The 26,680-nt window shown below is 41.1% G+C and overlaps 1 protein-coding gene across 1 annotated transcript; it reads left to right on the top strand.

Annotated features, from left to right (window-relative positions):
- Positions 1-13,884: 13,884 nt before the first annotated feature.
- Positions 13,885-26,303, top strand: rtbdn (retbindin). The gene is made up of 6 exons (XM_080905874.1): positions 13,885-14,133; positions 15,033-15,194; positions 15,314-15,413; positions 16,652-16,780; positions 17,618-17,714; positions 24,915-26,303. The coding sequence occupies exons 2-6, from the start codon at positions 15,035-15,037 to the stop codon at positions 25,260-25,262; spliced, it is 834 nt and encodes a 277-aa protein (XP_080762000.1). The 5' UTR covers positions 13,885-14,133; positions 15,033-15,034; the 3' UTR covers positions 25,263-26,303.
- Positions 26,304-26,680: the final 377 nt, after the last annotated feature.

Here is a 26,680-nt window from a genome sequence, read left to right on the forward strand (position 1 = left end):
AGCCTTCTTGTAGCACCAACCCCCCCCCCCCAAAAAAAAAAAACCAAACAAACAAACAAAACAGATTGCTGCAAATGCTTGAAATACATCCATGCCGCCCTCACTGGCAGAACTTTGGTGATCCCTTAGTTTTTCCTTTATAACCATAATCAGCTCAAATGCGTGTCCAAATCTAGAACACAGGGTACTAGCACTGTTGTACTGTCACATCTGTAGCTGTTATACACACACACACACACACACACACACACACACACACACACACACACACACACACACACACACACACACACACACATATATATATGATAGCCAGCATGACCGAGCCACATGTAGCTGTTACTTGACCACATTAAGTCATCGTGAGTCTTAAAGTCCAGCATTTATGCGAAAGATAGGATGTAAATTGTGATATGGGCCAGCTAATGATTTCTGAGCCACGTCTGGCCTAAAGGACACTTGCCAGTGCTTGTAATTGAGCTAGAAGTGCAGAAAGTTGCCTAAATCAGGTCCAAATGTGTCTGCTATCAGTCACACATAAACAGGCATAATCATGCATTGCACATTTGTTTTAGTTAGTCCTATTGACTTTGTAAAAACAGTAAAATCTTTAGCTGTCTGAAGCATTTCTGATTATTCTCTGTGGTACAGAAGTAGCACAATGCACGTGAGCACTCTTAAATGTCCTTATGTGTGTAGATCTTAGTGTAGATGTCACAAATGTCTAAGCTGTAAAATCAAACAATACATCTCTCTGCAGTATCACAATGTTTGTGAAACCTTTTCAGAGAAAAAAAAGGCTCCTGTAAGCGGGCTGTTAGATTAAATGGAGCTGTCAGGGTCGTCTGGCTGGGAGTCACAGAGCCAGATCATCTCAGTGCTGATGGCAGTGGTTTGTTCTGTAGCCGATGTGCTGCCTGAACCCTGATAAACAGGCAAAACTGTCCCAGCACTGTCAACATCTCATGCACACAAAGCCTTATTGTCCTCCCACTCCCATTCAGCTCTGTTACAGCTTTGAATGTCCCTTATGCTGCAATAAAGCCAGAGGACACATAGCAGGTAACAGAGGCCATTAGCCTGTCCTGCCGCAAAGGCCGGATTGAGCCTACAGTTAAAAATCTTAAGAGTATGTGGAAGTCTGGCTGGAAGACATGCTTCTGTGAGTTTCATGATTCTGTCATTATGGTTGCTTTAGGACAAACTGCCGGTGCTTTGCATCCACTGAACGCAGAAAGGATGTGGCTCTCATAGCTTCTTACATAATGGTTTTATAATCCCTTTGAGCTCTGAGACAAACAGCTGCTCAGTTTTGTTTGGAACACGAGCTGATGTTGCTGTTTTGTTCATCTCCAAAGGACATCAAGACTCTACCACCAGCCTGTGTTGCACTCACACTTGCCTTTAAAGCAGGATTGCGTTAATGTGAAATTACAGATCGCAAACAATCTTCGTCTCCTGCTCATTACTGGCAAAAATTGTCTCTCCTAAATTTCCATCTTATGTGCAAATTCCTGTTTCTCCCCCGCTGTTGTAAAAAAACAAATATTTTTGAGCTGTTTGGGTAGAACATGGCCTTTAGACTGGTAAAGCATTTTTTAAGACACATTAAATTAGAAATAACAAACAAGAAAATAATTAATTCCATCCATCCAGGGAGCCCAGACCTCGCTCTCCCCAGCCATCTCCTCCAGCTTGTCCGGGGGAACACCGAGGCTTTCACAGGCCAGCTGAGACATAATCTCTCCAGTGTGTCCTGGGTTTGCCAACAGAACGACATCATCTGCGAAAAGCAGAGATGAGATTCTGAGATCCCCCAAATGGAAGCCATCCTCCATAAAAGTTATGAACAGAATCATGCAGGTAGAGCACCACTATGCCCTTCTGAGTCGCCTGACAGCTTGCCACACACCCGATATTATATTAAGCCACTACACGAGCCACCTTCCAGTTCTCTTCACCTCTGGTGTCCATCATCTGGTTCGGGGGTTACCACCATGACAGGCCGCAGCTCGGTGCAGCAGCTTCAGCAATGGAGATGCTGAACACAGTCCATTCAGACTCAGTGTCCCCATTTCCCTCAGAATGCTGTTGAAGCTCTGCCGGAGGTGAGAGCTAAGATTTCGCGTACAGGGGAATCTGCCAGGCGTTCCCAGCGCACCCTCATTCCACCCCAGGTATGTCCAGCATTATATTCATAAACATATTCACCCTTATGTTTGAACATGGTGTTTGTTATGGACAAACTGTGGTTTGCACAGAAGTCCAGTAACAGAATACCGATGGGGTTCAGATCTGGTAAACCGTTCCTCCCAGTCACGCCCCTCCAGGTCTCATATTCGTTACCCAATGAAGTCTCCCAGTAAGACAACAGACTCCCTAGTTGGAGCACCCTCAAGCACCGCACCCAGGGACTCCAAGAAGGCCGGGTACTCTAAACTGTCATTCGGCCCATAAGTGCAGATGACAGTCAGGACCCGTTCCCCGACCAGAAGGTGCAGGGAACAAACCCTCCAATCTACTGGGAAAAAAACATACCTCCATCTCCAACAGGCTGCAAAATGAAACTATATATATATAAAAATAAATAAATAATAAAAATAAATAAAAATACGGAGATAAAATAAATTAAAGTAAGATAAAATAAGACTCACGACATTTTTTAAAACCCTTCCCATCACAGACCAAACCAAATGCCCTCGCTTTCCCTGAAGGTGACACCAACGGAGACGCACAGCTCAGAACTCAGAAAGCATCGCAGTGATTCAGTGATGTGACTTATGAGTGATGTTTCTTTCCCTGCCCCAAGGAAGTAAAAGCACACATGGTGACTGTATATCACACACACACACACACACACACACACACACACACACACACACACACACACACACACACACACACACACACGCACAAATAGACATTACAAAAACACAAAAAGGATGTGGACAGATGGGAACAGCGAGCCTTTCCATAACCTCCTCCCTCATCCAGCAGCAGCAGCGTTATTCAAAAAATGAAAAACATACAGCTGCAGTTTGTCACTGCACCAGGCTCATTTTTGTCACATATTTTAGATTTGATAGATGTTTTTGGTTTTTATGTTGTACTGCACTCGGTTACGCTTCAAGTAACCCATAGTGAGGTCTTTTATGACCCCAGTCATATTACTACATATTACACAACAATCTTTCATAATCTTAGACAGGAGTTGGCCCATTGCTGGGGCAAGGATAATGGAAAGTTGTTTGGAGATGTAAGCACTCCATTGCATTCCTCTCTCTCTCTCTTTTTTTTTAATGTAACAGTCTTAGAGTTGCAAGACTTACTGCTCCAGAAGCCTGAAGGCAGATACTTTATTTCCAGACTGACAATGAAAACAGCTCAACTGACAGAGATCAGTGTCAGCAATAATCCGCATAACAGTCAGCTTAATCCTTTATGGATAGAAAAAGATAGAAAACCACAATTAATTATATTATTTAAGATATAAATGTGCCAACATTTTAGAATATCTCCCATAGATAAATGGATCAGTTTAGGTATGAGAAATACAAACAGAAAAAGAAACATCAGCTACAGGATTGTTTAAAAAAATGTGTGTGGATGCTTAAGCAGCTATCAGCCTGACTGACTGTTGTTATTTGTTAACTGGCCCACCCCCAGCAATTCTACAACATTAGTACACAGCAGTAATGTGAAACTCCATTATTTCATTGAGGTAATGCCCCCCTCTCACTCCGCTGTAAATCACCATCATGACTCCTTGTGGTCAAACGAGGCAGTGCAGCTGAGCCATCTTCAACTCTGCTCAGTGTTTCATGGTGCTCTGTGTGCTTGCAAAGGTTCCCTTTGGTTTATTTCATGCCAAGACATTGCAAGTAATCGTACAACATGCCAAAGAAGAAAAAGAGCAAGGATTTCTACTGAATTACAAAAAAAAGTGGGGGAAGATTGGTCACACACTTATCTGTATGCTTTATTATAGGGTCTACCTTACAATATAAAGCGCCTTGAGGCGACTGTTGTTGTGATTTGGCACTGTATAAATAAAACTGAATGCACTGAATTGAATTGTTTAAAGCAATTTCCTGATTGCCTTTTTTAATCGATTATTTCACTTTTAGTTGTTTATTTATTTAGTCGACTTATCCTTTGGGGAAACAATTCTTATCTAGGTCAACAGGAAGTCAGAGCAAAGGTTTGGGTCTATTTTCACACTCATTGAAAAGAACACGTCACTCTGTGCATCAAATAAATTAGACTGAGCACCAGAGGCACAACTTAATCTGTAAGACGATCACAGGGTCACATTAAGGGCGCGCGCACACACACACACACACACACACACACACACACACACACACACACACACACACACACACACACACACACACACACACACACACACCTAAGATCAAATTAAAGCAAATTTGTCCATGTTGGTGTAGATAGTTTTAAGTCATTGATTGTCTCGTGTTCCTGTTTGGAAAAGTGGAAATTCTTTGTGCCATATGTGGAACAGCTGTCACGGAGGATAAAAGTATTTATCCCATTCTGTTTTCCTCTTTTTATCTTTCCATCTTTACTTCCTCTCTCTTTATGCTCCGTGCTTTAATTACACACCCACGGACAGACGTCACCAATTAGAGGCTAGACGGTGGCAGCAGGCATTGTGGGTAATCCTGATGGTCTCAGTGTCTTATTCTGAATCAGAAGGCGCTTCTCCAGCTGGCAGTCTAAAGGCTTTGCACAGCAGGACATCCCTAAACCCACATCAGTACCACATCACACGCTTGTGCTTTGGACAAACGCACTCAGTGAGAGGACAGGCCCATTCATAATCACAGCACGCAAAGAAGCAAGTTAACAAACACCTTTACTTAATTCCTAAGTAGTGCACAGACATAAATATAGGTATCCAGAAATGTAATACCTGGATGTGTACAATGTATTTATATAGATCAATTACACCAGTAGGCAGCTTTAAAAAACTTCATGACCTACCCAAACTCTTAATAATAAACTTCTATTATTATTAAGAGTATTCATATTTTACATATAAACATCTCCTTTAATGGCATCACTGATTTCAGTCAATCTGTTCAGTGCACTAAATGTTTATTCTTCTTTCTTTAATAGCAAAATTATATATAAAAGTCAATAATCCCTCCATAAGACAAAACTGATATTCAGAAATTACTAAATATTCTGGACTAGGAAGCATATACAAAATGAATGAAGGAGGACCCAGAATTGAACTATGGGGAACTCCATATCGAATTGTTATTGTTTGGTCTTGAACTTATTAAAAAACACTAGTTAGTGATTAAGATGCAAACTAGACCACTGTGTAGATGTTGTTTGATTTGAATAGACTGTGCAGGGTTCTGTTCCAGTTTAATTTGGATTATTAAAGTACTTCTTTGAAGGGCATTGCAACAGAATGATGCTGAGAAAGAGCTGGTTGTCTCTTTTGTACAGCATCAGTTGAGCAGGGAGATAAACCGAGAGGAGAAGAGAGGAGAAACTGGAGTATTTTTGTTGTGTTATCAGGTGTTATCATGAGGACTTAGCTGAAGCATCAAAAAGACAGAACTGTTAACAAAGTGACAGAGAACAGAAGAAAAGAAGATGTTATCAGAGTAATGTGGGGTTGTTTTGCGAGATGATGACTTGATCAAAGTTATGGCATTGTGTGTGTGAGTGCATGCGCGCATGCATGTGTTCATGCGTGCGTGTGTGTTTGATACAATATGAAGGGTAATTGGGCTTCAAAGCAGTACTGGCACAGATCCAGCTAGTGATTTTAGTCCCTCAGACAGTTGATGAACAGACCTACTTACACACGAAAACACACACACACACACACACACACACACACACACACACACACACACACACACACACACACACACACACACACACACAGAGCTAAGCCTATTACAGTGACCAAAAGAGTCGTGCAAGAATATATAGTAACATCCAAAACACAGTGCACAGATGCGACTTTGTGCTTAGACTAACACCTGATGTTTGAACCTGGGACCTTTACATGTTCTCCACCTGTTTGCAGTTCATTTTTTAAGAAATCAGGGTTAATGACATACACTAAAATTCCCAGAAAGTTGAGATCTTTAAAAACAATCACATGAGCAGTGGATTGTATCACTCATGTAGAGGAGCGATTAGATGGTGCAAAGAGGCGTGAGGCCAGAACTGTGGCAAAAAAAAAAAAAAATTAAAGGGGAATGCTTTATCTTGTCTATTGATCTGCTTGCACTGAGGTGTCATTTCAGAAGTAGAATAATGGGATAAACAGTGCTGTTTGTCAGGAGATTCTATAGCCATCCATCTACAGCTGTAGAGCCTGCGCTTGTAATACAGACATGAATCTGACCTGATGTCTGTGATAGATTTTCCCAAAGCTGTGCACATGGAGGCATTCAAACCCTTTAGTTTGGGTCAAAAGTTTGACCCTTCAAATATGCTGCTTCATCAACATATCTGCTCATAACTCTAGATAGAAGAAGAATCTATGTCGGGGATGTCAAACATAAGGCATGGGGACCAGAATCGGTCCTGGAAAGACTGATTTGTCCACCTGGACGGCTTTGGAACACACGAAGGATGGAATTCATTTTTGTTTTACAACCTTTCCTATGGATGAAGACTTCCCTCACAGCCATTCATACTACATCAAAGTATTAACGTATCTACTATTGAACTTATTAAAGGATTAGATGTGTAAGTAATTAAATGTGTAAGTAAACTTCTTCACAGAAAGTGAAATTTCACTGATTCGGCCCTTTGAAGATCAAATTGATCCAGGATGTAAAAGGATGAGTTTAACACCCCTGCCCTCTATGTATGACCTCACTTTTCTGGTGATTTCATTATTAGGAGAGTGAATAGGATTAGATCAACAGCAGTGTCCCATCAGAAAGCAATAGGCTGGTTATGGTGAGGGTGATGATGAAGACAACAATGTGAAGAGTCAGCTGGCATAAAGTTTGCATCAGTAAGTGAAAACGCTGTTAATATAGTGCAAGACTGTCTACAGCAAAGTGTTGTTTTCAAGCCTCGCTTTTAAAAAAATGTATATTATATCTGTGAAATATGACATTTTAATATTATAAAATAAATCCCAAGAGTGATTTTTTAAATATTTTCTAAAAGAGCCGTGTGAGTAAATTTAGCATGAGCTTCAGTCCCTCTAATAATATCTGATGTAGCGTTTATCCTCATAATCACTTATCAGTTATTACACTGTATTTACTGACTATTTAGTCTTTACCTATAAGTATCTCCAAGTAATGGACAGAGTTCATAACTGCTGTGCTTAGATGTGTGGTACTAGAATCACTATTACCATATTATCCTCATTAGTGATGACATTTACATACAAAAAATAGATTTTTGGATTATTCAAATTAAATGTTTTCTGAACCCTAACCCTAATAGAAAAGAAAAACAAGGAATGAAAAACACTGCCTCTTACTTTAACACATGAATGGGCTGGACAGAGAATTCAGTGACACCTACAAAACAAGAACCTCCATGTATTGAGCGATGAGCTTCAGAGTGTCAGAGGGGAGGTAAAAGTTCAAAGTCTTAACTGTAGTTCGGCACAGGAGTAATCAATCCAACCGAGCATGCAGAACAAACAAAGGAGCAGGCAGAGCAAAAACCAGGGGACTGAACTGGGTCAAAAACACGCACAGACTGTCACAAGAAGAATGCTGAGCCACTGTGAATGTGATAGATGTGGCGCAGAACCGAGGTAAAACGCAGTTTAAATACACAGGGGAGACAATTAGACACAGGTGAAACACATTAGGATGGGGAAGGTAATCACACAGGAGAGCAGCGAGGAGGTGGACCTGAGATAAAAGACAAGGGTAAGTGACAAAGTGAGACACATGAAAACTGATGAAAAATGTGCAACGAGAGGAAAAACAACAGAACATAACTTATAGAACCAGCTGGGATCTCACACTCAGCCATTTCAGTGTGTAACAAACTATTCATGTCATCTTGGTGACAGGTTCAGGTTTCAATGGGGAAAAAAGTTTATGCTGGATATTTTCACAGACTGGGTAAAGTGTTAGGAATGAAAGGATGCCATGCTGCTTGATGGAAATGAAAATGATTAACCTACAGAGGGCTGAATTCAAGATGCCCTCCATGGTGGGTCAGGCCATCACTGACCTACCGCCAAACCTGTCACGCTGAACGACGTCACAGGCAGTTCACAAACACAGGGTTGCAATGGTGGATCTGCCAATTTTGGTATTCTATGATGAACGCCAAATAGAGGATGTCGAGCCACCATTATTAAGCCTGTTTCTGATTATTTAGAGACATTTACACTAGTGTCCTGCTGGAGGTCGTTTTGTAGCTCCGGCAGTGCATCCGTTCGTCCCTACACAAACAGCAGAGTCTCATTATTGCCCCTCTAGTGCACCTGTTGTTTTTTCCACTAACACCAAATCTGCTAAACCTGATTAAGAAACTCCTCTGCTACTTAAACTGACCAGTTAATATCAACATCACAGACGTTTAACTGACTTGATGCTGTGCTCTGATTAAAAAGTGTCCCTTTCATTTTTTTTCAGTAGTGTTTTCCAGAATACATGAAACACTTAAAATTTGAATGCAATCAATACTTTCTGAGTGTGGATTATGGATTATGGAGACTATAATGTGTTTGATGGGCTGGAACTGATGGTACAGATTACACCATGTACAGTAGATGAGAGTTTAAATTTGTATTTAAAAAATGTTGCCATTATACTCGTGATGTATCAGCGTGGAGAAAATGTAACAACTTGTTACGTAATGTGCAAAAAAGAAGTCCTTTATACTGCATCATCACCAGCGTATTCCATTATCAGGTTTATGGGATTTATCATTATATTATGCAAAGTAATTAGATTACGATACTGAAAGAAGAAAACCACAAATCATTCAGGGTTCTGGGTGTAAGTGGAGTGCAAGAGAACAACAAATTATGACCATTAAAGTGTTAAAAGACCACAATTGACTTTTTGTGGATTAATTTGGTGCAGAGTAGATGGTTGTTTACTGATGGCTTCTTAATGAACACACCACATTTGGACAAATCTGGATCTTGCTCATAAAAGCTTGTATTCCCTGCTCTGTGTTGTCCTTGGTCCAGAAATACAGAGAAGGTCAGACTGATTGACTTCAGTGTTCTGTTATTGAGCCCTGTCTGGACAGCTTGCTCTGCAGGCATCAGACCTTGTTAATTCTGTCTCAACAGGTGCTGTTGACGTACCCTGGCACCGAGCTCGCTCTGAGGATTTGACGTGTGCAAACAAGGTAGAGTACATAAAGAAGCATGTTCGAGAGAAGGTAAGCAGGTGTGCTGAGCTGCCGCAAGAAAGACAGTCCACCAATCCGAGAAACAGAAGCACCAAGATTTGAATTCTTCTGTTTCCCGGGAGTTAAAGGAGCTTTTCGTTGTGTCTGAACAGCAGCTGCAGTATGGAGCCCATCTCTCAGACCATGGAAGCAGCAGATGCTCATCTGCAGAGGCGTGGGTGGAGGTTTGTGACCAAACGGGGAGCCTCATCGCAGTTCGTGGGGAGCACCATGATGATCATGGCCACTTATGCCGTCACCACCCTGACTATGAACCTGGGGAAAAAAATACAGGAACGAAGATCGAGACCGAACGGCAACTAAAGATGGCCTCATCAGAGACCCGGACTCACTGCTTTCACCCTGTGATGATGTCGGCAGCAACGCCCGGAAGAGATCAGAAATGGTTGGGCTCAGCTTTGGTGCTTCATTCAACTCATCTCAACTTTCCTCTCTGAAGCTGGGAGGTGGCCTTTCACCTTAACCTGAGGTCATTATCATAAATGAGTGATGACAAATGGACGTGAATACATCACATGCACTGCTGCCATGTGACCACAGGGTGGAGAACTGGGACTACTTCATGACAACGAGCCACCAGCCCACTAGAGGCTGAATGTGTCTGACAGTTCAGACATTAAAAAACAAAGACAGTGGCATTTTCTCAACCCATTAAATGCATTTAAAGAACGATGATTAGAGCTATGTCGATGTTCTGTGACTAACAAGTAGAACTCTGATAATTTGTTCTTGTATTATGAGTTTCTTTCTTGTTTTTTTAAATCATCATAAAGTTGCCTTTTAAGTTTAAAACAAGCCTGTGTGACAGCAGACTATAAAAACTGTAAAATGTCAGGTCGCTCGAGTGTTTCTTGTGAGACAGAAAATTATTGTAATGATGTGCTGAATCACTGACTTTAAATAAATGATCAAATATATTCCAGTTTTAAGATTTCTCTTTTGATTTCTGTTCAATCCAGCAAGCATTTCACGTATATAAATGAAAAAGATTTGGGGGACACAAAGTGACAGGTGCTTTGACTCCTGATGTAATGAACAAATGAATCATAGTGTGATTCTGTCTTCATCCATCTGCCAAACACTGGACTCCTGGTGACATTTGAAATGTGTCCTGTTAGCAAAAAATGGCAACTTAATTTTTTTTTTCTAAAAAAAAAATCAACAAAAAACAAGAATTTGGTATTTGACCAGTGACATTTCTGTCAACTAAAAGGTCACTGAATTTGACCTTTTGTTAGAAAAAGCACCGAGCAGCAGTTCATTGTACCATTTAAACGGTTCAAATTATTATAAACGACGCCTCACTGAGAATATAACCCGAGATCATTTTTTCCTAAATAATGAAGGAGCTTTGAATGATTTCCCCATGTTTACAACATAATGATATCCTGATGTTGTCTTCATATAAACCACGGGGTTTCTATTTTTCCACATGGAGAGTAGGCTGAGGTTGGTTGTCACGTGGCTCGTTACCGCCACATTAGAGGACAGTGGTGAATTCTGTCGACATCACATTTTGACTGACACTTGTGAAAAATACAAAAAAACATGTTTAAACTCATGGGATAAATAGGCAGTGAAAATGTATTGATTAAAGTCTATTTACATTTATCAAACGCCATTTTTTTACTAAAACCCCACTGATAACTATAGGAAGAACCAACTCCACATCATGACAACCAAACCCTGCTATGGGGTAAGTAGTCACAAAGTGACAGATGGCTAACTACTGGCACACAAGTTGCACTTCCATTATATGAATACAACATCATTGTATACATAAGGTCCAGAAACCTCTTGATTCTCTGGGTCTGAACTCATTTAAAGGTAGACTGAAGTCTAAGCACCCAAAAACCTGAAATTTGTTTTGAAAATCGTTTATTGCACTGTTCAAAAGCCAGCATCTGTGACAGTTATGGGAGCACATGGCACAGGTCGTTTGAGCATCTGTGAAGGCACCATTAATCCTACTCAGATGCTGTCCTCCAGATGACATCTTTTCTCTTGCCTGCTTCATAAGACGGTGCCAAATGACATTCCAACAGCGAAAAAAAGAGTCCAAATATGCCCAGACCTGCCACTCACTGAGCACATTTGGCACATTATGAAACGAAAAAAGCAACAAAGGAAGTGGGAAACTGTTGAGCTGCTGAAATTGTATATCAAGTAATAATGAGAAAAAAGCTCTTCGAGTGTTGTTAAAAGAAGGGATGACGCAGCACAGTGGGAGGAAAAAGCCCTTATAGTAACATTTCATTTAAGTGACCGGGTTTAGATTGATTGAAATTTATTCTGTGGACACTGTGTTAACAGTTAGGACAATTAGATACTATTAAGCACAGAGGAGTGGATATCTGTATGGTATACCTCCCACACAGCCAGCATTTCAGTGCTTTGGTTTATTTGCCTTGGGTAAATTTGCACAAGTGCTACAGTGTTGTGCAAAAGCTTTATTGGTTCTGATGACACAGTATCACCTGGGATCAGTCTGATTATCAGGGAGAGCAGTGATCAGTCTGCAGCAGCAGCACCATGGAGTCACACAAAGAGACAGCCCTAATCCACAGGTGTGTGCGAGTGTACTGAGGAGATCTGGTGATGTTGGTGGTCACAGCCAATATTAATTGCAATTATTGTTTGCTCTTTGCACATGCCATCAAGCTGCTAATAAAAACTGTTTGTGAGTGCATCCTCAATTATAGCTCAACTCTGCTCATTTGCTGACTGGCTTTCATGCACTCGGGCTGATGGGCAACACTGATTGTTGTCGATTTCTGCACTCACGTTTTCCTGTTTACTTCACGTCTTTGTCCAGTTATTTGGGTATGTTTTCATGAACTCACAAATGCAATTTTCAGTCCGGCTACTTGAGCTATTAGCGCAGCCTTTCTGGTGCCCCCTTGGCCACTGTAGCACCCTCTGTTAAAAACGGCTTTTGTGCACAACATAGACCAAGAGTTTTTAGAAAGCTTCTCAACCCCCTCACCCTTTCTCTTTCCAAAATTTCATGCAGCTGCAGGACTGCTTAGAGCGTCTGCCACCCCGGGAGTAATCGGTCAGTGTATCAAATCAAAGAAGCCCTAAATGGTGGAAATGAATGTTTGGCACTCAGTGAGTCAACAACGGTGGGTGATGCTGCTTTGCCAGCTGAGGGCCAGCCTAAAGGCTCAAGCGCAGGCAGAGACCCAACCCTGTTAAATGAGAACGACAACAAGGGTACACGGAGAGCAGCCTCTGTCCTCCCTCTCTCTCCCTTCCCTGAATAGCTCCTCACAAAGGATATTGTTATTCCCTCTCTAATTACCAGCTGAAGAGCTGTTTGTCCACGTCTCACTCACTGCGCTCTCACCCCCAGAAATAAAGTGTTCTGTGGTGATGACCCTCAGCAGTTATGAAACAGTCTGGTGGACAAAAGGGCCCCGGCTAACCCTCATTGCCTCCTTCAGCAATGAGGGTCCGGTACAGTTCGCATCTCAGCTGAGTCTCCACCGAGACCATTTCATCTGCGCTCAATCTGTATGATTATTTGGCGGCCAGTCTGTCTGGTCCCTTCCTGTCCCTGCACGGTTTTGTTGCCAAAACCAATCATGTCTAAGACATGTCACCGGTTTCACAGTCTTGGTTTTAGGCTGATGTATCTAGGCCACAAGACACTCTCCATCTGCTCTTATTTGGTGGAAAGCCTTGGGAGGGCACTCAGAGAGAGAGAGAGATGCATCCAGCCAGGGATTAGGTTGGTACAGCAGGTCCAAGGGGAGGTGAGATTAAAAGCCAGGAGCAATAAAACACACGGTGGAGAAATAAGTCATGTCTGTCTACCCAAACTACGAGGCAGTCCTTGAGCAAATCTAAAATTGATAACATGCTTTTGGAGAATTCAACCTCTGCTAGTACTTCCAGTAAGGTCACTGACTCCTATTTTTTTATTTTCTTTCACACAAATGACCCACATGCATCCTCTAAAACACAAGAGAAAAATAAGGTGCACTAAACTCTGCCTTTGAGTTTGCAGTGCGCAGCAGCTTCGCGGTGAGTTCACGGTGTTTTGTTCCCGCAGAGATTTGTGTTCACTGTCCTCAGCATATCATGCGGTATTAAATCTCAGCTGTACCCTCCTCTGACCCTGTTATCTGAAAAAAAAAAGAAGTCCTGACCTCACTGTGTGTATGTGAATATGGAGGACAGGTGTGACTCAGCACCACCTGCGATTGAGCCTGTAAAAATGAAGGGCAGTTAAGTTGAACGCTCGCGTGTTTTCATGACATTTCATTTCTCCCGTTTTTCCAACCAAGGGCATTACTCGGAAGGGTAGAAGGAAAGCTGATAACAAGGAGGATTTGGTAAACATCCTATTGGGAGATTAACAAAGAGGGAGTCCGGTCTTTTCTGTGTGTGTGCGTGCGCGCATGCAACGGAGGGAGGGATGGAGAGAGAGAGAGAGAGAGAGAGAGAGGGCTTCCCAGAATGGGGCAGAGCAGGGAGGGGGTGAGTTGCCTGCTGGACGGGACTGAAACGTCCTTCATATAAACCGGTGACAAAGTGGCGAGCAGTGGGCCCCCGGGCGGCAGAGATCAGAGCCAGTACACAAACGCAGAGACCGAGAAGAGGAGACCGAAGCACCGAGCAGCGCGCACGGCGGTGACTGGAGCCACAGCAACACAACGAGGAGACCCGCGAACACAATCAAACTAATCCGGACGGAGCCGCATTTATTCCCGCCTACAGGTAAAACCCACATGGATGTGCGGAGAGACTAAGCTCCACCGGGTTTTTGTAATCTTGAGGTACAATTTAGAAGAAGAATATCCACACAGAGCACAGAGGGTCACACCTCTTAGCCTACCTGTTCGCGCGATGTTGGATGGATATTTTGTAGCAGATGGGGTTTGTCTTCTCCTGTCTATAAACTCACTAATGAGCCCGCGACCCCACCCCCCTTTCCCCATAACTGCGCTTTAAAATCTTTGACTCGCAGCTTTTTGGAGCATTAAAATGATCTGCGTAGACTTTTAGCTGTAGTTTTGAAGCCTTCACGTGTGCTTTGTTTCCTTCTTAATAACCGACAGAAAAAAAATTCTGAAAAGCTGTAAAGGAGAGAAAAAGGTTATTTCTACATTATATTTTCAGCGGCTCTCTCATGCGTAAAGTCGGGGCCACCTGCTCGGGGCCATGTCCCCGCGTTCAGCAGATTTGTTTAATTCGCGTCATGTAGGCAACACATCGACCGCAAGCCTGTCAGATTAAACGACTACGCATGTCAGCCATGTCAGCACAGTGCCTTAGTTCCAACTAATTAGGCTCACCCTGTCTATACTAGGTCACCACACAGAGAGCTCAACATGGAGCTAAACAGCCGGCGCTGGTATCTCACTTATACTCTGTAACTCAGCGTATGCCATAAGACTGACTCTGTGGGTGGATGGAACAGATTTAATTGCAGCCTTTTGCATCCATTATGTTTGATTCCCACCCCTCTAGCAAACCTTTCAGTTATTATTGTTATTATTATTTGACGTAGTGCAAACCATTTAGTTCTGTTTTTGTAATGATTCGGGACTGTGTGTGTGTGTGTGTGTTGTTTTTTTCTATGCTGAACACTCTTGTTCATGTGTTTGTATCTACAGAGATGGACCTCACCTCATCCTCTTCGCTATTAATTTGCGTGGTTTTGGCGGCCGCCCTGATTGGCGGGACCCGCTCGGAGGGGGTGTGTCTTCAAGATGGTAAACACAAGGCCACGCCCAGCCCGGAGCCACACCTGACGGAGTGCTCTCTGTATGCAGACAGTGAGTGATCTCATTTTCATAGTCTGTAAATCTTGGAGATGTTGGAGAACAAATTAAATCTCCAATTAAATCTAAGAACAGGCCCACGTTGATGTGTTTCTCTCTTGTTGCTGCTACAGATAGCTGCTGCACACAAGAACAAATCCAGGACATCTCTCATGTTCCTTCTGCCAATAATCAGAATGAACCCTGGGACAAGTGTGGGTCCCTCAGCCCTGAGTAAGCCTTAACCACCCTTCTAGTGTCCTCAATATTTTATTCATCTGCTGTTTTAGCCCGTTGTTGCCTCTTAATGGTGATATTTTACTGCTTCAGTTATCCATTTGTATTTTTATCAGTATTTTCAGTCTCATCAGACTGCTGTTGTCAGGAAAAAGCTAAAAACCACCAATTAATGACTGGTGGAGACCAAAAATTGACCTAAAAGAGAGTCACTACTGAATTTAAAGTCCATCAGGTGTCCAGAAATACCAGAGCGTTCTCACTCCCGAGGCGTAACATGTCGACGTTTTGTCACGTCCCGCGGCGTTCCTGAGGAACGCGAAAGGAGACCTTCGGCGTTCTTATGGTACGCGGTGGGTTATGGCTGGAATCCAGTGCAATGACGCTCCCGCGGTAATAGACGTTCCAGCCCTGTATTCCAGCCCTAAACCTAACCTTATCCCTAGCCCTAACCATAACCTTATTCCAGACCGTAACCAGGACTTTAATGATGTTAAATAGCGTGTTTCTAAGCGATTTGAAGAAAAAGAGCGAACATGTGTAGGTTCAGTCCAGACGGTTCTCATATTTCCTCTTTTTCCGAGGTCGTCATTTAGGAACGTGGTGGGTAGCCGAAAACGTAATATGGTGACGATTTGTCACCTAGCGTAAAATGTTACGCTTTGGGAGTGAGAACGGGTTGGAAATACAACTAGAAATGACAAGTTTAACATGAGCTGTTTAAGCCGAGAGATAATATGTAAAATAAGTCAATATTATAGTTGTTTTTATTGCTACATATTAGCTTAAAATCACTAGTGCTTGCTTTTATTAGCTTATTTCACATTTAATGGCTTTGTGTTTGATCTAGTTCTTCATTGGCTCTGTATAATCTATCGTTAACAGTAAGGGCCTGTGCATGTAGTCAGTACAGAATTTTAGTGTGTTAGTGGAGCCAATAAGGATGGATTTTCTGAAATAACAAACGGCACCTTAGACAAAGAGGCTGCCAGTTTACAGACAGCAACAGCAAACACATGATCAAGTAGGTCAAATTGAAAGAGGCATTTAAGTAGCATTAACCAAAGCTGGGCAAACATACTTAAGGGATCAACAGCAGCAATGATACTAATCAACTGCTCGTACTCCCCATCTTATTTAACGTTGTTTTCTTGACCTGTCTTGTGACCGGCTGTTCCAAGTTTAATACAGACTTCGCTGGTCAGTAACAAACATGACCTCTTGTGTCTTCCCAGGTGTGAAGGCTTCCTGAAGCGCGTGCTGTGTTTTTACCGCTGCTCCCCTGACGCTGCTCGCTGGCCTCATCCTCAGCGCAGCTCATACATCCAGGCTGTTCCTCTCTGCCATAGCTTCTGCCGTGATTGGTGAGGCTGCCAAGCACGTTACCAAACAAACTAAAGTCTAAATCCCCTGTCAGCGAAGGGATCCCTATCTTGGACAACAGCATACTGTGCTAAGATAGAGTGTCCAATAAAACTGTATGTTTTATTTTTTTTATTTTTTAAGAAGGTGGCAAACACACAAAGCCTAACACAAACAGCTTCATTTCATGGGTCCTATGTAAGAAAAAAAAAAAGAAAGAAAGAAAGAAAAAATGAGACAACACTGGAAAGATAAGTGTAAGAGTGTTGTAAAGAATTAAAGGGCTGCTCTCTGCAAAAATACTTAAAAATTACTTAACATTTTGGAAAATATTCTTTTTGCCTTTTCTGTTAAGAGTTGGCTTAGGATGAATGATGCTACTAGAAGCTTGTTAGCTTAGCACAGACACTAGAAAATGTGGCTTTATTCAAGTACATTTGAAAAATATATATAAGTTCAGAAAGATACTCCAGAAACTTATAAATCCTAGAGTCTAACAGCTCATTAAAACACCGCTTGTCGCTTTCACACTGGATTTTTGTGAACATTAGACAAACAACATAAGGATTAACAAGCTTACGATGCGCTATTTCCAGTCTTAATACTCAGCTTATGTAAGAAGCTGCTGGTAACTTTATATTTAGCATGAAAGTGAAATCTTTTCATTTTAAGCTCGGAAAGAAAGTCGCTAAGATGTTATTTTTTTTTATTGGTTTTTGTTAAATTTATCTAGCTCAGGTAAAAAATAAAAAATAAATCTCAAGAGAAATCATTTAAATAAAAGAGTAATTGTTTGTTTTGTCATTTACATTTTTCAACATTCACATTTGTTCTTTCAGGTTTGATGCCTGCAGGATGGATTTGACTTGTGCCCGTAACTGGGCCAGAGACCCCAGGGGACAGAACTGCACTGGAAACTGTGTTCAGTATCAGCAGGTAGGCTTTAAGCAAGATTAACAAGTTAACCGGATATATTGAACCTAAAGCTATTTTTGTGTTTAGACTGGGTTTTTTTGGTTACATGGCAACTAATAGAAAATGGATAATAAAACTGATTAGTCTACTAGATTTTCTTGCAGAGAATAATCAATAAATAAAATAAATTTCATTTTGGCTGAAGTGTGAAAAGGCTGGGCCTTGCTTCAGTGGGCAGAGGCCAGCTGGGTGATTGAAAAAGAGTGACAAACGGGTGCTGGTGTGCGCAGCTGAGACCAGCAGCAAAATGACTCACGCTTCACAGGCAATGACACACTATCTATAGACCATGTCCAATGGTGCAGTGGTGCCTGAAGAAGTAAATATACACATAAAGGGACCTGTTTTTTTTTTTTCTCACATTTTTATTTTTATTTTTGGACTCTCACCTATTTCATAATTCAGAAAAATATCTGTTCCATCTTCAACCTTGGTGCAATCTCTTAGTCCATCTACTGCAAGAAACAAGTCGTTTTAACTCCTCTCACATCTTTCAGGCAAGCTTTCTTCTGATTGGCTCCTCCTCATAATAAAAATGTTTAAATAGTAGGTGGGTGGATCTTATGGGCTCACATTCCCCTTCTCTACAATGTCAAACTTCTCCTCCTTTGATACACATGAAAATCAGACATCTGTTCTCTCACTTTGCACATCTATTCAATTTCAATGAAATTATACATATAACACCAAACACAATAATAGTCACATCAGTAATGCAGAGAAAACTCCAGGCGACCCCCTATGAGCAAGCACTTGGAGACAGTGGGAAGGAAAAACTCCCTTTTAACAGGAAGAAATCTCTGGCCGAACCAGGCTCGAGGAGGTGGGGTCATCTGCAGTGACTTGTTGAAGGTTGGGAGTATACAATAAAGTACTGTAGTTTTTAGCATAAGCCAGAGTTTGTCGCTGTTAGCTCATCTTGTTTTAAAGTGAAACTTGACTGTTCTCCATTGATTTTTTTTTTCTCTGACTATCTGAAGAGAAGCAAATACTTCCTGGGTCCTCTGATTGGCTTCCCAACATCAGACAGGGATATCATGCCTTTGCTATACTTAGAAGGGGAAAAAATAGCACTTCTACCTGTTTCTGCACTCTCCAATGTCAGGATGTCTGTTGTGCATCAGAGGGGATTTAGATGTGAATATATGCAAAGCCTGCTAGAAAATAAGTAGGTATACACCACACACACCACTCATATATCTTAATATATCCGAGAGTGTGCTTTCTCTTGATTTCACTCGCATTTATCTCAAACAAGCACAGGGAGAGAGAGCGAGAGGACCACAGTGACAGATGAGCACACACCCACAGCCGCCAGGCCTATTAAGGCTGTCTGGGGGATATTAGATGATTATTGGAAATTACACATTTGTGAGAAGAGAGTAAAAGCAAAAAGAGACGTTTGGGGAGTGTTTGAGTGTGTCTCTGTCACGGTGTGTTTTCTGTGCTTTTATTGGCCCATTTTAATGTAGGGCAACACTAATGGTGCAAAAAATACTTCCAATAAATTTAAGCAGCTCTCAAAACAGAGTGTTTCAGACAGCTCGTCGGTACGCATTCAGTGCATTCAAGCAAACTAGCCCTCTTTACAGGGGCCACAAACAAGTGGCTGCCTCCCGTTTTTGGAGGTCAAAACGGTAACACTTTGTGTTTTCCTCCTCAGCCAGCAGAGATGGGAGATTTCACCTCAGACCTGCTGCACACAAGCAGCCGCTCAGACCTCACACTAAAACACTCTCAGCTCCACTCCACCCAATGTTGGTGCACGTGGGTGTCTGCTGGATAAACACACACCCATACAGTTATTATTTGTAAAAGCTGAAAGCAGTAGATGTCGATTTGCATAGAGACAAGCGGATACTTTTAAAAGCATGCATAAGCACCCGCAGACACATCCTTTGCATGCAAAAATCCCTCTGGCACGCTCACTGTCTCGCTCTCTTTTTGTACTCATTGCTTACATTATTTGCCAGCCAAGGTCTGATTTATCTCAGCATTAGACACTTTTTTTTCCCTGCTCCTGATGCAGTGGGAATGAGGTTATGTCTACAAAGAACAGCACAGAACGTCTGTGCTTGAACAACAACAACAGCATCTGTCGATAAGATATAGTGAACTAATGGTTTGTAGGGATTGGGGGGAAATGCTATAGATTTCAAAGATACCAGTAGAAGGTTAGCTTGGATAAAAGGGAAGAAATGGTAGCAAGTTTAGCTGGACCTGTGTCCTATTAAATTACCTGTATAATTAAATAGTAGTAATACTTTATTTTGCAATATTCATACAAGGTTCTTATGTGAACATGGCCAAAAAAGCTGAATAATAGCCATTTAGTAATAGCAGAAATATTGCATCTTCCATTCACTGCATTGCTTTGTAAGTTTGTGGCCCTGAAAAATTGGAAAACGAGAAACCACAAACCTACACAGCAGTTAGGATTTTTTTTTTTCTTCTGGTCTAGTGTTCTGTCATTGAAAAATAAGAATCAACCCTGGCTCAGATTTTTCATCTAAAAACAAAGGGAAAATGACGTGTTGTTTGAGGAATTTAGTTGTTGTTCATCATAGTTGCTTTTCTATAAAAGTGGTGGTGTTTCCATCATCATTTTATCTGCCTGTCTCATGGCTCCATCTAACCTGTGTTCCCATTCTTAAGTCTACCTAAAGTAATTAAGTACAATACAGTAATGCTAAGTCAGCCTTAAAAACAAATGTAATTCTTTGTCGCTTCTTCTTCCAATCATCCACATTTGTCATGATGTCATTAATTCAAATTATCGTATTGTCATTTAGCAGCTTAGATCTAAAGCAGGAGTGTCAAAAATAAGGCCCGAGAGCCAAAATCTGGTAAAGACACCAGTTTGCCCCACTGGACGGTTTTGGAAAATGTTTGGAAACAGTATTTTCATAGTTTTTCGAATGATGAAGACCTCATACTGCACCAAAGTATTAACCAATAGATAAACAGTTACTTGCAAGAAAAGGGGGCGGGTATTTTCTTAAATTACAGAAAATTCTGTCCAATGAGCTACAAGACCCTTTTGTGTAATTTTACCCCGTATTTCTTACAATTTCAGCCCAAAAAGTCATGCTAACAGATTTCTTAAATTGCTACAGCAGCATTTCTTTATGACACACAAAAACGTGAGATGTAGTGTTGAAACTGCTCTTCTTTGTGCACTTTTCTTCTCATGTTAGATATGTCCAGTGAAACTTATTTACACAGACAGAAAGGCGAGTTTCTCACTGGTCCGGCCCTCTTAAGATCAAAGTGGCTCACATTGTAAAATGAGTTTGACATCCCTGATTTAAAAGCACTATCCTTTCAAATAATGGACATTACAACTGTCATTGTACTATGCTATGAATAATTTGATCACAGATTCTAATAGTATTATTCCAAATTTCATTTCTTCAGTCATTCATATACTGAGATTAGTTTTTATTGGTTTAGTCAAAAAACTCATTCTGATCATGACTGAAAGCTAAAATAATTTCTTCTGTTGCTTTTTTTTTTTTTTTTTTCTTTTTTTGCACATCAGGTGTAATGTGTTCGGTTTCGGATGGTGAAGGGCAGAATTAAATAAGGGCGAAGAGGACAGCGCAGAGCCCCAGGAAATTTCTGTATCTCACTTATTTGATCACACCATGTCATCTAAAGCCACTCGTGCTCATACTGAATTAGCTTTGGCAGCAAACCACGTCCGCCTGAGGAATAGTGGAAGTGTGTGTGTGTGTGTGTGTGTGTGTGTGTGTGTGTGTGTGTGTGTGTGTGTGTGTGTGTGTGTGTATACCCTTGTATGTGTTATAGGGTTGCTGCGATAAGACCTAAGTGTCAGACAGAGAGCTTGTAGTGGCGAGAAATAGCCATCATCCTGTTTGTCCTTCCAACACGGTAAACATATTACTTTTTTTTTTCTTCTTCTCTGAGCACTCTGCGTGACTCAGTCTTAATCCCCCAACAGACAGGAGGATGAAAGGAAGCAGACGTTTGGGTGGGGGTGTGCTACAGAGAAACAGGGGAGAGATGTACAAACAGTGAGTGCAGCAAAAACCAAGGGGCGGTGGAGGTGGGAGGGGTACAAGAGTAGGTGATGGTTACTTGGCAGCACATCTTAATGACTGGTTATGAGGCTGTCACTGGGGAGAGAGATCGAGAGCTTAAACACAGAAAAGCGAGTGTGTGTGTGTGTGTGTGCGCGCAACTGAAACTTTGCTAATTTGCTTTCCTAACTATTTCTAAGCTTGTAGGCATAAACCATTTACAGCTAAACGGCTTAAATGTTGAATTGTGATTTGGTGTTACTTGTGCAGTATCCCCCCTTTAATCCGTATTTGTGTCTTATTAGAAGAGGAGCGCCTTTTTCCTTTTTTTTCCCCCCCTCTTTTCACGCCCCAGAAACTCTGGTGCTAATGTCAGCAGTAACTAGACTTTCCCCTCAGAGTATAACTTTATAAAGACAGAGAGTGCTGTAATGAATTTTCTGTCAGACGGAGACACAAAAGGTGCTGCCAGCAAACTTTTCAGATTCTGCTCTGCGCGGCTTGTCGGGGACTGCAAAGGTGGCACCGAGATGAATTCTTTCAGATACAAGTGCGAGCTTTTCAAGGTCGTGTCTTGTGATTTGCTTTCAAGGCTGGTGTAGGTGAAGGGAGGCAGGAGAGGCAGACAAAAGCAGCCTGTGAGAGCAGCTGCCCGGCGCCTGCAGCTCCCCTCTTACACCTGGAACAGGTGCTTTGTTCAAGGCCAGTGCTGCTCTGAGATGGAAAAGTCAATAAATGCTAATGTTACACAGCAGCAGCGTGTAACAATAATGCTTCAGTTAATGGATTTTACACTTTCATATAAATAGTGTAACATATGCCCTTTATCATACATCTTTTGCAAGATTAAATCCCAGAATCTGAAATTTTGCTTGCTCGTTAATAATAATAATGGATTGCATTTATATAGCGCTTTTCGGGACCCTCAAAGCGCTTTACAATACCATTATTCATTCACTCTCACATTCATACACTGGTGGAGGCAAGCTACAGTTGTAGCCACAGCTGCTCTGGGGCAGACTGACAGAAGCGAGGCTGCCATATCGCGCCATCGGCCCCTCTGGCCATCACCAGTAGGCGGTAGGTGAAGTGTCTTACCTAAGGACACAACGACCGAGACTGTCCAAGCCGGGGCTCGAACCGGCAACCTTCCAATTACATGACGAACACCCAACTCTTGAGCCACGATCGCTGCTGTGCTGCTGGGCTACATATGAAATGCTGTGTTTGCAATATATTCTGTTTTATTTGAACAACAGTTAACCTTTGTTATTCTTTTCTGAACCGAGCATCTTTTATCACATTTCAGGCCTGCTTTCAGGAAAAAATGGGTGTGTATCAGACATTAGCGATTTCTGCTTTTAAAGCTCACCTTTGGTCGTCAATTCATGTTTCTTGGCATATATTGAGGTGTCAAATGTCATCATTAAGGGCACATGGGGAGGTCGTTTTTTTAGGGGGGAAAGAGTTAAGAGTAACATAATTCTGCAGGTCTGACATATAATTAGAAAATTAGGAGGAAAAGCAAAAAGCTGTGTAAGAGAATACACAGCTTTCCTTTCCAAGCATACCTGGGCAAGATGAAGGATTCATAGCTTCACTTTTAAATACTGAGCATGACTCTAACAGTTACTATGGTAATACTTGTACACTACTGTTCAGTGGTAAGTTGTAGGTTTTACTTCAATACATGTATTTAATAGCAGCTGAAACTGTTAGTTGCATTAAGGCAAAAAACATTTTGCTTTTAAATGTGCTGGTGCATTTTTGTATATGAGACACGTGAGATTGTTTTTAAGAAAATGTGTCCAAAAATGCACATTTGGATGTTTGTTTAACCCTGTAAAGTCTGAACCCTGAAATAATTGCCAGAATCTTTTTTTTTTTTTTTAAAGTGGGAGTGTTTATTGAACCTTCTGACAAATTAAAAAAAGAACAACCAAAAAACATAAATTTGCATTATTTAATTTTAATTGTATCATGTTTGTTATACCTGGAATTTTGTGCAATTTAAAAGTCACACTGATGATGTAGAGGCTTCAAATATAATACATGTTAAAGAGTTAAATGTTACATTTTCCCCTAGGATTTTATTCAAGCTAGTCTTTAAATGCTTTAATCAAATTAAATAAAACATTACATATAATACAAGAAATACATAATTTAATTTATTCAAAAGGAGGTTGTCTGTCATTTCGTATTTTTGCCTTCTAATAATAGTTTCCTTTTTTTTTAAAAAGTAAAATATATATTTTTGTAGATCTTTTTTTAAAGCACTGTTTGTATGCTGAAGGGTTTAATTTATTCTATAAATCAGACTCTTTTAATCTTAAAACCATGCAGAACAAATGATTTTTCGCCTTGTTCCTCTGATTTACATCAAAAAAAAATGTACAAAATCCCATCAGTGGGAAAAAAAAGAAAAAGAAAAACTTTGTGTAATGTGCCAGCAAAATGAAGAACCGCTAACTCTGAAGCCAGCTCTACCCAGTGTTCAGATTTCTGTTATGGAAATTTATGCAAATCTGGGCATTAGTAGATTGTGCTGAATCTGAATATTTAAACATTACAGAAAACTGTGAATAGAAAAAAATAATCGCCTTATGCTTTGCGGTGGTATCTAGTTAACATTTTCCCCTTTTCATTATTTTATTTTATTTTTTTAATTAAAAGGTCTGCACGTCCACATGGGTGTTTTCAGTCTTGTAACTGTAAGGTACCGACTTTTTGTGCCTACCATTTATGTAGTGCTACATCACAGCAGTTGCCTCAAGGAGCTTTCTATTGTAAGGTAAAGAACCTACAGATGTAAAGGGAAAAACCCAACAATCAAATGAGCAAACAATTAGCAAAAGTGGGAAGTAAAAACTCCCTTTTAACAGGATGAAACCTCAGTTCTGTTGGAGGTGAGTGCAGAGAGGCAGTATAAAGCTTCTCTGTGGTTTGTGTGAGGGTACCAGCAGAAATGATAAAGATGTAATAAAACACTTGCTTTTTGTTTTCTAATATTTGGTATTAAAGCTGAATTCTGAATGCTGGCACTAAAAGTCAAGGTTGTATCTCTGTGGATGGCAGAGAAAAATAATCTGCATAAATTTTGTGTTCTGCACACCTACAGATGTACCAGCACGGCAGAGATCTCTGCGAAAGCCTGTGGGGTGATGCCTTCATGACGGTCGAGGATGAGCCGGAGGAGGTTGGAGAGGCCGGAGAAATCGGAGTGGATGTCGAAGGCGTTCGTCCCTGCGGCTGCCTGACTCTCAGCCCCTCGGACAAGGACGTGATCGCCGCTCTCAGAGCCCAGCAAGACGACCCGGAGGAGCTGGATACCACCAAGACCGGCTTGCCTCAGTACCGGGCCCCTTGCCAGGCCAAGCTGCCCGTGCAGCCCAGAATGGGAAACTCTGTGCTGCGTAAGCGCTCGGTGGAAGTGGAAGACGTGGAGGGGAGTGGCAGCGGTTTGTAGATGGTGATACATGTATTCTTAGTGATAATCCTCTAGATCGTCATATACAAAAATCAATCCCTTGAAAGGGAGTTATATCCTTTCTCCTCTAACTAAACTAAACCATACAAATTTAAGCTCTCATTACTATCTTCAAATCGCAGGCATAACTTCTTTGATTTACAAAAATGATCTGATAATCTGATTTAAGTGACAAGCTTATGAACACCCGATCGATTCTTTGAACAGCCAGGATTAAACGAAACACCAAGAAAAAATTTTCAAATGAATTTAAGAAGACTACTCAAAGCTGAGTAGTCTCAATATTTTGAAAGGGCTCAATAACAAATACACTTAAGACATCCCATGATGGCTGCAAAATGTTTTTATTGCCAGCTATCAAGAGCATCTTTAGTGGGAATTTGCTTTTATGGCTCAGTGTAACATGTGGTCACATGGTAAAAGTCCTGCAGTATTAGCACTTCTGCATGAGTCAAACATCTCAAACCCAAAGTACTACATTTCATGACAATGTTGAAAACAATATATCACCATCCCGCTACTTACCGTATCTCAACTGTCTACTAGCTGGCTTTGATTTGTGCTTTAGTCACTTGTTAAATGCATTAATTAGTCCTGTGATTCCATAATGTGCAGTCTGCTTGTCATGGAGTTTATGATAGTGGAGAACGTCAAAAGTTTTAATCATAATTTTGAATGTATCTGAGATTTTTCCAACACAGTTAACTGACCTGAAAGCAAGTGTTCTGGTATGAGAACAACAGCGCCTAATACCTGAGGGGAAGGTTTAGTATTCAGAAACAACATCGGAGTAAATCAGCAGGGGCCGCATCCGTGCCAGATAAGGTTGCTCCGGTAGTTCGGTCATGTATCACTGATGTACTGTGGGTGTTTTATAAGTAGGCCATGTGTTTCTACAGTTGGGAACTGGATGTAAATGTTTTATAAGAAAACAAAAAGGGAGAACTAATTTGTTTGATTTACCATAAGCTTGCTGAAATGGGTGTTTCTGTGCTTTTCTTTTCATTCTCAATAAAAACATTTCTAAACATTCCCGATGTTTCACGTGCCTTTTTTGTGGTTTCTCTCCCTTTTTTTCTTTTAGTTTACTTTATATAGTAGGTGAGATTTCATACATGCTTTCTGGTAACAGCAGGTACAGTGGGGCAAAAAAAGTATTTAGTCAGCCACCGATTGTGCAAGTTCCCCCACTTAAAATGATGACAGAGGTCAGTAATTTTATCTTCTATTTTTATCATTGTGTATATTTCCAGTTTTTATCTGTTGTACAGTGTCCTTGGGTGCTTTGAAAGGCGCTATTTAAATAAAATGTATTATTATTATTATTAGTAGTAGTAATTTGCACCAGAGGTACACTTCAACTGTGAGAGACAGAATGTGAAAAAAAAAATGACAAT

This window comes from Rhamphochromis sp. 'chilingali' (assembly GCF_963969265.1).
Source record: "Rhamphochromis sp. 'chilingali' genome assembly, chromosome: 15".
Taxonomy (NCBI): domain Eukaryota; kingdom Metazoa; phylum Chordata; class Actinopteri; order Cichliformes; family Cichlidae; genus Rhamphochromis; species Rhamphochromis sp. 'chilingali'.